General features: G+C 44.5%; 1 protein-coding gene across 1 annotated transcript in view; it reads left to right on the top strand.

The window, feature by feature from the left end:
• Positions 1–1,490: 1,490 nt before the first annotated feature.
• Positions 1,491–13,562, top strand: part of ell (elongation factor RNA polymerase II) — a 122,633-nt gene continuing 110,561 nt past the window's right edge. The window contains exon 1 of the mRNA XM_067968580.1: positions 1,491–1,658. Coding sequence (XP_067824681.1) covers positions 1,524–1,658 — 135 coding nt within the window. The 5' untranslated portion in view covers positions 1,491–1,523. The remainder of the gene's footprint in view (positions 1,659–13,562) is intronic.

Below are 13,562 nucleotides of genomic sequence, written 5' to 3'. Positions count from 1 at the left end.
ATTGAAGTTTGTAAATATTGCCCATCCCCAGATGCCCTGAGAGGGATGGTAGTGGGTCTTGTCCATGAACCCCAACACTCCATGTGGTGATGGTGCTCCTATAATGAGTGGCACTGTATTCGTCCATTGCCCAGTAGTCCACTTTCCCATCATGTAATCGCCCTCCATCATATTTGACCAGTGAAAATGTGTTGTGATGGCAAGGCTCTTCAACACGGTCACTTGTCTCAAAGAGATGTGAAGAGTGTTACCAATATCACGAGTCAATCTTCCATGAAGTTGCACAAAGGGAGCGAAGACCAATGTCGGTGTGAGATGATGCGAGGTTGGAGGGTGAGGTGATAATTGGACCAGGCTACACAAATGTCATTTGGTTCCTATATAAAGTAAGACATTCTGTCCTTATTTTTATATTTCCATACAAATTCCCTTGTCCACATTTATAATGGGAATTGTCCGTGTAAACTTGTCATGTTGTAATTCTATCTGTTTGCCTCTTGGCCAGGGGTGGTGTTGCATTGGTGTGGACTGTAATTGACAATTTCACATGGACAGTGTTCATTCTAAATATGGACATAGGAATTGATAATAGAAAAGTTCACAGGAGTGCACGCTGACATAAGATTGTTAATATAATATTGTACATTAATTAACTTAAAAAAATTAAAGGATCGTTTTAAAGCCTAGCAGTAATGAACTTTTCTCAAGTATAGATGGCAGTGTCGTAACATCTTCTGTTTCAGATCAATTTACTGTCCCAGAGCAGAACAGCCCCAATTATTATTATTAAATACGCGCTGTGCAGCACCAGGAGTTATTTATTCATGGACATTTTGAAAGCTTTCTGGGAAGGGATAGAACAGAAATTTGCAGTAACGCACATGGAGTCAGTGAATTTGTCCCATGTTTATTCCTGGTATATTATGGTTGGAGTGCCAGGACAACTGTCATGTTTCTTACTGTCAGATTCCCCCCTTGTCAAGTAAGGAGGAGTTTGCATTAATAAAATATCTGTGGTTGACACTAGCCATATATTGATGGTCCATCCATGTCCTTGTATACCTGACAATTTGTGGCAACCATGGCAACTCCCTGCTGATTAGTATTTATTACTACCTGATTAGTACTTATTACTAATTAATATTTTCAATTAATCTTTATTAATGCCTTGTTTATTACTAATAAAAGCTCATGGTTAATAATTGACGGTCGCCATCTTGCCTACTGGCAAGCAATTTATGCTGAACACCAGTTGGCCGTCGCCATCTTTACTATGGGCTAATCTGGCCAGTGAAAGGCAAGTGAAGGAAGTAATTGGCCGGCGCCATCTTTGAGGCAGGCTTGCTTGACGAGCGCCATCTTTATTACAGGCGAGGCCGCGCTTGATTGGCCGGCGCCATCTTTGTGACGAGCGAATGGGGGGGGCGCGGTGATTGGCTGTGCGCCATCTTTGTTGCTGGCAGCCTGTCTGCCCCCGCGGTGCCTGGCTGTGCGCGGGGGGAGGGGAAGCGGCGCGAGGGAAGATGGCGGCGCTGAAGGAGGAGCAGAGCTACGGGCTCTCCTGTGGTAAACTCAGCTCGGGCAGCAACGTCTCGGTTCTTCACGTCAAACTCACCGACAGTGCTGTACGGGCGCTCGAGGCCTATCAGAACTGCAAGGTAAAGAATAAAAACTCTGTGTGAGGTGGGGGGATAAGCGGGCTCGAACCCCCCCCCCCCCCGGACTGATCCCCACTCGGGTACCCGGGCTCCCAGCCGCACTGCTCCGGGGGGGGGGGCCTCTCGCCCCTCGCCCCTCGCCCCTCGCCCCCCGCCCCCCTCACTCACAGGCCGCGCCACTGGGGAGCTGTTACCATGGCAGCGCCGGGAATTACCCCCCCCCCCTCCTCCCGTGCCCCTCCCCCACCACCCAGGGGGGGGGGGGTAATCTGGCTGTGGGAGGGGGCGATCAGGCCCAGAGCAACACTCGGTCCCCACCCCCTTACCTGTGGGGAAAGGGGCAGCTCTTGGGCGGTGATGGGGAGCTCTTCACCCCCCAGCTGCTCCCTATCTGTGTCAGGCTCTAAGTTGTAAATCACCCAAAGTCTGTGTCAGGAGGTTTGGTAACTGGATGGATTTTTATTATCTCCTTTAGGTGATTTTCTCACCCTCTTTCTTTTTTCTAACTCTCATCCCTCTATCTCTCTGCTCCAAACTTAACAGCCAAAAATGGCTCTCTCTGCGTCTCCCTGCCCCCCCCCCCCCGTCTCTGGCTGGGATTTTGCTGACCTTTTCATTCTTTCCAAGCTTTTCACGGCCATCGCCTCCTGTCAGAATCATTCTAAAGGATGTAATTCTTATTTCTTTTATATATTTTTTTTTTACAAAGGGACTCTTCACCCTGACAGTGGATGGCAATTGAAACAATTCCCCAGGGACCAGTTGTGAAGTTTTTCAGCTTCTGTTTGCATTAGTTACCTGGTTTATATTTTCAGATTTTAAAAAAGTACAATCCTTTCCTATTTCACACACCCTCAGCCTTCAGCACTTCTACTGCAAGGTTGGTCTCTAACCAATGACTAATTCCTGTTTGAAATTGTTGCTAATACAATAATCTCCACTAAAGATTTGGGAGTTGGAATCTTGCAGTATTTCTTTAAAAGTTTATTTAACTCTATTTTTGGGGTGCATCTTTCTCTCAGTCTCAAGGTTTGGAATACTTTTTTTTCCCCTTCTGATTTGCATGGGGAGCTGTGATGCAGCTTGAGATCAATATTCTGACATTTCAGCAGTTTAGTGAGGGGGAATATTGATTTGAAAGCCCACAATTAGACTACTCGATTAGTTGTTTTCATTGTTTTCAGTGAAGTTGGGATGTGTTTATAAGTCCAAAGGGATAGCTCCAGAGATGGACAGTCCATGAATAGAACTCAGAAATGTACTTGTTTGCAGTGATCTTTTTTCTGATATTTAGTTTTTAAAAATATTTCTGCTGATCATGTGTGCAGCATTTTTATTCCCACAGATTGTTGCAATGAATATCAAACCTGAGGGGTGACCTAATAGAGATCTTTAAAATTCTGAAGGGGTTTAATAGGGTAGATGTAGAGAAGATGTTTTTACTTGTGGAGGAGTCCAAACCTAGAGATCATAAATATAAGATAGTCACTAATAAATCCAATAAGGAATTCAGGAGAAACTAGTGGTTAGAATGTGGAACTCGTTACCACAAGGAGTAGTTGAGGCGAATAGCATAGATGCATTTAAGGGGAAGCTGGATAAACACATGAGGGAGAAAAGAATAGAAGGATATGCTGATAGATGAAGTAGAGTGGGAGGAGACTCGTGTGGAGCATAAACACTGGCATAGACCAGTTGGCCTGAACAGCCTATTTCTGTGTTGTAAATACCAGATAAGTTAAACATGATTACATAGAATGTACAGCACAGAAACAACAGGTCCATGCCGGTGTTTATGCTCCACACGAGCCTCCTGCCCCATGTTTTCTAGATGTTTATTTCTGAAATAAAAGGATATGGTGCATTTAGAAACTTTCTGAAATGGATCTGTAACTGCTCCTCATTGGCACTCCTGTGGGAATCTCTCAGTTGTAAATCGTGTCCATAAATGTGCTAAAGTACTGTAAGGTCGGAAATCTGACTTTCTCTTCATATTTTTTCTGGGAGAGTTGGGGGGAGTTGGGGTGGTTGAGGGGGGGATTGTTTCTGGAAGAGATCTTTGTCCACTATTACGTGGCTGAGTCCTGGCTCGGTGGAGTGCGGAACTCCAAACGCATTCCACTTGTTTGATTCAATTTGGGTTGGAAATGTTTGATCTGAGAGGTTTGGAGCAAGATTTCAGCGAAGCTACAAGGTGATTTTTTTTTTTGGGATTTACTGAACATCCTGGGATAGAACTGGATTTTGTCCCTTCAAAAAAAGTACATCTTTTAAGAGGAAAGTGGATAAATATGTAAAGTAGAAAGAGGTACAGGGATATGGGAGAGATTGGGGCAATGGGATTAGTTTAGGCTTGCTCTAGTAAAGAGCCAGCACAGACACAATGGGCTGAATGGACAGAAGATTGCTGGAAATTTCTGTTCTGGACATTTGCTTGATTTAACCCCCTTCCCATCAAAATAACACCATGTGTTATCACACTCAAGTATTTAACGATCAGCATGACTTCGCTGCCTCCCAATGATCTCTCGATAATTGTTTAGATGCACGATTAGCAATTAATGAGAAGCTGGACTTATAAGATTGTTTGGTCAATTATTAGTCAGTGAGACTGTTGCAACACTAACCGAGGTTTGGTACTTCACTGGTTAAAAGCTTGATGCTACGACACTAACCTTTGTGTCCTTACAGAGTGAACTGATGTTTCACTTGCAGTCTAGGAAATGGATCCATTTTGGTAATCAGGAGCTGGTAGTGTTTGCATGGCCTTGTACTCCTGGTCATTTTCCATGTACACAGGCCCTATAAACATTCCTATTCACGTAATTAGGTCTTCACATCAGCACCTGTTAGCATGTTGACCAGATGATGTACTTGTTCTAGATATATACATTCTTTTGGGGGAGGTAGTATCTGGTAGATATGTCCCAGTATTCCTTTATCATGCGGTTTACCCATTTATCATTGATTATAATGTTGTCCTGGGACTGTAAAAGACGACAGCAGCAAGGTTAAGGGTGTCGAGTATAGAGGGCATTTTCGAGTGAGAATACTTCATTCTGAAACATTCTTCTATAGCGGAGTATACTGGAAGGATAGCTTTGAATGGCAGCCTCTCAGAGGACACCTGCATTCAGAACTTTGTACTGAATTTGCTGAGTTAGTCGATGTCAGTGGGGGTGCTGAGACTGGCCTCTGATCTGATTGGTATCCAGTGACGATGGTCATTACCTGCTATTTGCATGGTATGAATGTTACCTGTCACTTGTCAGCCCAAGTCTGGATATTGTCCAGGTCCTACTCCAAATGTATGCTGGCATGGGCTGCATCATTATCAGAGAAATTGTGGGTGGAGCTGAACGCTGTGGAATTGTCACTAAACAGCCCCACTCCTGACCTGAAAATGGAGGGAAAGTCATTGATGTAGCAGCTGGAGATGGGTGGGCTGAGGATACTTCCCTGAGGAACTCCTGCTGTGATGTTCTAGGGCTATGGTGACTGGCCTTCAACAACCACAAACATCTTCCTTTGTGTTAGGTATTACCCCAGCCACTGGAGGTTTTTCCCAAGGGCTCCTTGGTGCCATAGCCGGTGGAATGCAGCCTTGGTGGCAAGGGCCGCTACACTCCCCTCTCCTGGTATTCAGCTCTTGCACCCATGTCTGGATCAAGGCCATGATGAGGTCTGGAGCTAAGTAGCTCTGTCAGAACCCTAACCGAGCGCTGGAGAGTGGTGTTGTTTGATGGGACTATTGATGGCCCCTTCCATCGCTTTACTGATGGATGGGAGAGGCAGATGGGGCAGTAATTGGCCAGGTTAGATTTATCCTGTTTTTTTGTACATATCCCATATCTGGACAAACTTCCACATTGTTGGGTAGGCGGTTGACATTTCCTCTGAGATTCTGCCGCCTGGTTCTCCTGCTGAGTGAAACAGCCTAGTGTGTCAGTTGGTCGCACTTTTTGTGTCAAAGCCGTGGGAATCGAGTCCGACACCAGAACTGGATCATGTAACCTAGCCCGCCACTCATTGCAGTACCGAGGGTGTGTTGCCATGATAGGGGTAGTACCGAGGGTGTGTTGCCACGATAGGGATGACGTCCTTTGGATCGGGGCATTAAATCAGAGGCTCGTTGCTGGTTCTGGTGCAAGTTGGAGATTCCATAGCACCATTCAAAAAGGAGCTAGTCGTCCTTTGTAACGTTCCTCCCTCAACCAATAGCTCTAAAAACACGTTAGCTCATCATTCATCTTTCTGCCCGTTTGTGGCACATTGCTGGTGAAAAATGGCTGCCATATTTGTTTACATCAGTCACCGCACTGTAAAGTAATTTGTTGAAATGAGTCAACGCACAATACTCGTCTTGCATATACGAAAGATAGAGGATTATCCTTATGTATCTCCCGCCGGTAAAGGATGGTGGATATCTGATTACATCACCAGTAATCTATTTAGGCTGATGTGGAATTAAACCCTCAGCGTTGTCTCAACACATTCTGAATCATTTTGTTTGTGCCTTAAATCTGTGTTGTAGAGTGTGTAAAAAAAAATGGTAAATTCTTTTTTTAAATGTAGTATGAAACACTGGGATGTGGTTGTGTTGTTTTCTCCCGCAATGTTTTCAAGATCAAAGAAATACTGTATCTGGGACCCGTGGGAATACTGGACATGATGCAACCTGTACTAATGTTTCCAGTCAATTTGGGGTTAACTTGTGTATAATTCGTCAATCTCCTGTAGTGTTGCAAATGGGGAGTGTAGTGACGTGGGGACAAATTGTGATGGACAATTGCAGCAGGCCGTGCAAATTAATTCAATCTGCATTTTAAAATCATACGTTCCGTCCTTATTTTTATATTTCAGTTATAAATTTCTGTGACCACATTTATAAAGGAAACTGCCTATGTAAACTTGTCACACTGTACATTACATTCTTCAGCCCCTGATTAAAGAGCAGCATCTTCACGGGGAGGGTGCAGTTACAACATGGCAAGTTACTTGGACTGTTTCCATTATAAATGTGGGCGAGCGAGTTTGTAATGGTGAACGTTGACAGGAAGTGCGTGCGCACACAAGATTTTTAATATCTTGGCCCAGATTTTGCTGCCAAAATAACGGCGAGTTTAATGGCGCTCGCTATTATCAGTGTGTAAATCGTCCAGCAGCTTGTGGTGAGGAAGAGATACCCCATGAATTGCAAATCGCTACAAGTTGCTGGACGGTTTGCACCGCATCACTCTGCCGTTAAGCTTGCGAAAATGGCAGCTCGCTCTTTACCTATCCCATGAGTTTCATGAAATTGATGCATTTGTGCATTAATTACCAACTAAACTCGTCTTGGAAAGTTAACAGTGCAAGTACTTTTTTAATGACATTTATGTTCCTGCAATGCCACTCAACCTCTCCGGCCCAGAAAGGGAACAGTTGAGACTGTGGAGTCTCAATTCTGCATGTAGTAAATTGTTCCATGGAGATATTTAAAATTTAGCATTTTTTTCTTACTTTTCCTTCTTATGTTTTTTCTCTTTCTCTTAATCCAATCTTTCTTTCCCTCTCTTTATTTTGCTTTCTGTCCCTGATTTGACTCTAATTCACCCTATTTCCTTCTCCGTCGTTCCTCTGTTTCTTTCCCAATCCCTAAATCTCATTGGTTAAGAGGACTGTTGGTTCCGTCGTTCACCAAGGTCCCAGAGATTGAGCTGAAGGGTGAGGGAAAAAGTCTTAACTAACGGGGCACACCGTGAGATGCCCCACTGCAGCAAAATCTGGACAGTTATAAATGGATATAACAATATTCCGCAGTCTTGCGCAGACTCCTGTACTTTGTACACTATAAGTTGTATTAGCATTGCTTTGTTTTCCGAGGCTGTGTTATTGGTGATGGCAACTGGCCGTGCGTTATCTGCTTGCGGCGTTTTATGATGTCACAAACCGTGGGCGGAGCTCAGGCAGTTCCTGCCATTGTTTGATGTGAGTCTTCACAGCCTTGAGCTCGCTCCCAAACTGGGACAAGTTAGTTCAGTCCAGCCCAGATTGATGGGGCGATGTTCATCTGGCCCATAAGGATCCTATCTGAAATTGTAGAATCTTACAGCACAGAAGGAGGCCATTCGGTCCATCGTGCCTGTGCCGGCTCCTCAAAAAAGCTATCCAATTAGTCCTACTTGCCATGCTCTTTGCCCGTAGCCCTGCAATGAGTATGGAAAGAGCTGAACCTAGATCCCAGTAGCTGTAGCATGAGTTTATAGAGGCCATAGTGACAGGCAGCCATTTGCAGAAATTTACACAGGTGCAGTAAGAAATATCACACATGGAATTATATAGAATGCACAGCGCAGAAAAAGGCCATTCGGCCCAACTGATCCATGCCAGTGTTTATGCTCCACACGATCCTCCTCCCACCCCTCTTCATCTAACCCTATTTGAGGTTGGCGTTAAGTCATATTGAGCACAAAGCTTTATCCTGCATCTAAACACGCTAGAATTTGGATGTGCTTGCTGCTGACTTTGGTCGTCAGAAGTGTGTCATTCCCAAAACATGTCAGAGCAGAAAAATGCATCGAAATGCAAGTTTTAAGAAGAACATACGTTTCCCAACGTAGTTTATTGTAATGTTTTGTTTACAGTTTTGGAGATTTCCTATTGGATTTCTTTTCTATATAATTTTTCCCCTCTCGGATATTTCCCCGATGAGGTGACTCGTGCTGTATACGGGTTCCACAGGTGACACCTGGGTGGCCCTTTGCGTGTGAGGCTGTGCAGGCTGAGGGATACCTGCTGGGATCTGTACCATCATTCTCTGTCTTACCACACCACTGAGGTTATGGCTAATGGGCTTTTTCGATCCAGGAACTGTCACATGATCAGTAAACAAGGGTCTATTAAGCCTGATACTGGATCAGATTCGTCACTTGGCATAGCTGACTGAATTCTGCTGCGTAATATCTTCAACTCACGCTTCTACAATACTGCTCACGTTCAGAATATGTCTGAGGGTTTTACAGGGCAGAGGGGGAAAGAAAAGGAAACAAAGTTTAAGGAGTGGAGCCCAAAGTTTGGTGGAGGGAGGTGGGCGGAGTGAGGGAATTCCAGACAGCAAGAGGATACTGGTAGAGGGTGGGGGATGTGGGACGACGAATAAACTGGTGTCCGAGTAGGGGGTGGGATGTGGAGATGCATGTTTGGAGGACTTTTTTGAGAGAGGTTGGAGTGAGGCCATGGAGGGATTTGAAAATGAAGGTGAGGATCTTAATCAATTCACCGGGCCGCTCCTGTGCGCATTTTGGAAGGGAGGAAAAAGTAATAGATGAGTGAAAGGCTGTAATTTTATCTGTCCTAGTGAGATCCATTCAACCTTCCCTCTTGCGGATTATGACATCATCTTAACTCCAAGGTCAAATCCCAGCTTCACTGCTCACTCCCCACCAGCCCTAATCGTATAGGTATTGTATACTGTGCTTTCTAATTCAGTTTTTGCTTTACAATGCATAAATTTGCTTTATCGCAGTGGTGCAGTAGTCTTTTTTGATCAATCTATTTAGCCAGGATTTGTAACTTTTACAACTTGCATTTATATAGCGCCTTTAACATAGTAAAATGTCCCAAGGCGCTTCACAGGAGCGTTATCAAACAAAATTTGACACCAAGCCACACAAGGCGATATTAGGTGAGGTGATCGACGGCTTAGTCAAAGAGGTAGGTTTTAAGAAGAGTCTTGAAGGAAGAGGTAGAGGGGTTTAGGGAGGGAATTCCAGAGCTTAGGGCCCAGGCAGCTGAAGGTACGGCCGCCAGTGGTGGAGCGATTAAAATGCAAAGAGGCCAGAATTGGAGGAGCGCAGAGATCTCGGAGGGTTGTAGGGCCGAAGGAGGTTACAGAGATAGGGAGGGGCGAGACCATGGAGGGATTTGAACACAAGGATGAGAATTTTAAAATCGAGACGTTGCCGGACCGGGATCGAGCACGGAGCTAATGGGTGAACGAATATGGTTTGTGCTTTACAGACTGTTTGATATGTAGAGGGTCAGTAAAAGGCATTGACTTTTTTTTCATGTCCAGTTCCCACATCCATCCTCTCCTGACATTACTGAACCTAGACAGCAGCAACTTGCATTTATATAACGCCTTTAATGTAGCAAAATGTCCCAAGGCACTTCACGGGCGTAATCAGACAGTTGACAGTACAGTGTTGGTATATTGGCAGAGCTTGATCCTGCCCTCACCCGATGCCCACACGTGTGTACTCTCAATAGTCATGAGCAGCAGGAATCCTGGATGCATTTTTGCTGCTTGCTAGCCAGTGGTACTGAGTCCAATAATGCCCTTACTGCTGGCCTGACTGAAATCAACTGACTCAGTAGAGACAAGGATCAAACCAGATACCGTCTACACGGGTCAGTACCACACCAAGCAGTGCTGTTACCAACTGAATCACTGGGGAGCTGTTTAGAAGGCTAATTCTGTTGGCCATTTTTCTAATTTTGTGTGCGTGATTTTTGTTGCTGTGGTTATCTCGTGCTATACATGCTGGTAGGTATGTGAGGCAACATTCAGCAGGTCTCCATCTGCTGTTAGATGCAGGCGGACTCGCCCCATTTCTCTTTGCCCCATCTTCTGATTGCCCTGAACGGTTATCCAGTGCATGAATTGAATCTGGGCAGACATGAGGTCTCTTGTCTCCCGATCGGAGCCGAAGGAGTTCCCTGGGGAGGGTAGACTGTGGCCAAAACTCAGTTTAAGGGGACTGTCGTCTAAGCACAGCTTGAGAGAGCTTTGGCCACTCTGTGTACTGGCTCATCCATCTGTGAACATTAACCTGTCAGCCCAGTAACTCAAAAGCTTTGTTCAGTTGTCACCAAACCAGATAAGTGCCTTCCTGTAATTGTAGACAATTTTACAACACCAAGTTATAGTCCAGCAATTTTATTTTAAATTCACAAGCTTTCGGAGATTTTCTCCTTCCTCAGGTAAATGTTTCAAGATCTCCTTGAAGCCTACGCATTTATACATATTGAATAATACATGGTGTTTACAGACTGCCCCTGCAACTGCCCGTTGCCAAGGCAATCACCGTGTTCAGACAGAGAGGTGTCATCTGCAGAACCCCCGAATACACATTCAACAAAAAAACAAACAGGGAAATTGGTTATTCTTATTTTCTTATTTTCTTATTTTCTTATTTTCCTGTAATTGGTCTGTGGGCTCCTTTGAATAATAGTTATGCTTCATCTCATTGTGTTTCTATAAATGATCAGTCTGTGACTGTTAACTTGTCAAGTCAGTGCTTGCTGTGGATTCCCTCTTCCCTGAAGACAAATATACTTTCGAGCCACACTTGAGGACTTGAGTCCATAATCTATGCCAATACTGAGGGAGTGCTGCATTGTCAGAGGTGTCGTCCTTCAGATGAGACGTTAAACTGAGGACTTGGCTACCAGTTCAGGTGGACGTTAAAGATCCCACGGCATTATTCCAAGAAGAGCTGGGAATTCTCCCAGTGTCCAGGGCAACATTCCTCCCTTCGGCCATTGCCAGACATGAAAAAACAGAACAACTGGTCATGGCTGTTTGTGGGATCTTACTGTGAGCAAAATGACTGCCGTGTTTGCCTACATAGATCAGTGCACTTCAGAATAATTCATTATATTTGAAACATTTTGGGGTGTTTCTGAGACATGATAAAGTGCTGTATAAATAGAGGTCTTTGTTAATGAGTTGCTGAGGTTGCTGATGCTCGTTGATGGGAATTGCTGCATAAAATTTGCAGCTGCTGTGTCATTTATTTTAAATCATTCTTATTTTCCACCTTAAAATCAAAGAATCTTACAGTACAGAAGGAGGCCGTTTGGCCCATCGTATCTGTGTTGGACCGTCCTTTCCCTCCTCTTCCTCTTCCCCCCCCCCCCCCCCTTCCTCTTCCTTGCCCCCCCCCCCCCCCTTCCTCTTCCTTGCCCCCCCCCCCATGCTCCCTGCACAACTTCCCTGTGTGGAAAGGCGGCTAGAGCTGTGCAAATGGGCTGGGACGATTTGCACCCTCCCCACCCCCAGTTCCTCTGAGTAATGTCCAGACCTTAGGACAGCAAGGTGGTTGGAGCCTGCTGAACCCAAGATGGTGGTGGTCATGTTGGTGGTGTAGCACCCTGTGTGGTAGGCACAGGCTATGATGCCTCTCCAGCTAGATAGCTTATAATTGCTGGGGCACTCAAGATTTCTTTTCCCCATTCTCTGGTTTCTGGGCCGTGCAGAGGCTATGGGTGTGAACCCATGTGTTACAATTCAGGCTGCTTCCCAACACTCTACTTGCATTAAATAAACATCTCTCATAGGCAAACCCAGAAAAACTATAAACTGAAGTTCGGTCATGGGTGTGAAGTAAACGGGATAACATGCTATGGAAAACTAATATTGAATTGGGGACAGGGACTTGATAAAATTAACATAAGTAAAACAACAGTAATGAAGAAAATAATAGCACTAAAGAGTGACAAATCCCCAGGACCAGATGGTTTCCATCCCAGGGTTTTAAAGGAAGTAAGTGAGCACATTGCAGATGCCCTAACTATAATCTTTCAAAGTTCTCTAGGTTCAGGAACTGTCCCTCTAGATTGGAAAATTGCACATTTCACTCTGCTTTTTAAGAAAGGAGAGAGAGGGAAACCAGGGAATTATAGACCAGTTAGCCTAACATCTGTTGTGGGGAAAATGCTGGAGTCTATAATTAAGGATAGGGTGACTGAACACCTCGAGAATTTTCAGTTAATCAGAGAGCGCTAGCATGGATTTGTGAAAGGTAGGTCGTGCCTGACAAACCTGATTGAATTTTTTGAAGAGGTGACTAAAGTAGTGGACAGGGGAATGTCAATGGATGTTATTCATATGGATTTCCAGAAGGCATTTAATAAAGTCCCATATAAGAGACTGTTAGCTAAGGTAGAAGCCCATGGAATCGAGGGAAAAGTACAGACTTGGTTAGGAAGTTGGCTGAGCGAAAGGCGACAGAGAGTAGGGATAATGGGTAGGTACTCACATTGGCAGGAAGTGACTAGTGGAATCCCGCAGGGATCTGTCTTGGGGCCTCAATTATTCACAATATTTATTAACGACTTAGATGAAGGCATAGAAAGTCTCATATCTAAGTTTGCCGATGACACAAAGATTGGTGGCATTGTAAGCAGTGTAGATGAAAACATAAAATTACAAAGGGATATTGATAGATTAGGTGAATGGACAAAACTGTGGCAAATGGAATTCAGTGTAGGTAAATGTGAGGTCATCCACTTTGGATCAAAAAAGGATAGAATAGGGTACTTTCTAAATGGTAAAAAGTTAAAAACAGTGGATGTCCAAAGGGACTTAGGGGTCCAGGTACATAGATCATTGAAGTGTCATGAACAGGTGCAGAAAATAATCAACAATGGCCAAGGGGGCAGAAGTTATGCTGCAGCTATACAAAACCCTGGTTAGACCGCACCTGGAGTACTGTGAGCAGTTCTGGGCACCGCACCTTCGGAAGGACATATTGGCCTTGGAGGGAGTGCAGTGTAGGTTTTCTAGAATGATACCTGGACTTCAAGGGTTAAGTTACGAGGAGAGATTACACAAATTGGGGTTGTATTCTCGAGTTTCGAAGGTTAAGGGGTGATCTGATCGAAGTTTATAAGATATTAAGGGGAACAGATAGAGTGGATGGAGAGAAACTATTTCCGCTGGTTGGGATATTAGGAGTAGGGCACAGTCTAAAAATTAGAGCCAGACCTTTCAGGAGCGAGATTAGAAAACATTTCTACACACAAAGGGTGGTAGAAGTTTGGAACTCTCTTCCGCAAACGGCAATTGATACTAGCTCAATTGCTAAATTTAAATGTGAGATAGATAGCTTTTTGGCAACCAAAGGTATTAAGGGATAT

This window comes from Heptranchias perlo, chromosome 29 (genome assembly GCF_035084215.1).
Source record: "Heptranchias perlo isolate sHepPer1 chromosome 29, sHepPer1.hap1, whole genome shotgun sequence".
In the NCBI taxonomy this organism is placed as follows: Eukaryota; Metazoa; Chordata; class Chondrichthyes; order Hexanchiformes; family Hexanchidae; genus Heptranchias; species Heptranchias perlo.
The sequence above is the reverse complement of the archived record's forward strand: the minus strand, read 5'-3'. Positions and strand labels throughout refer to the sequence as shown.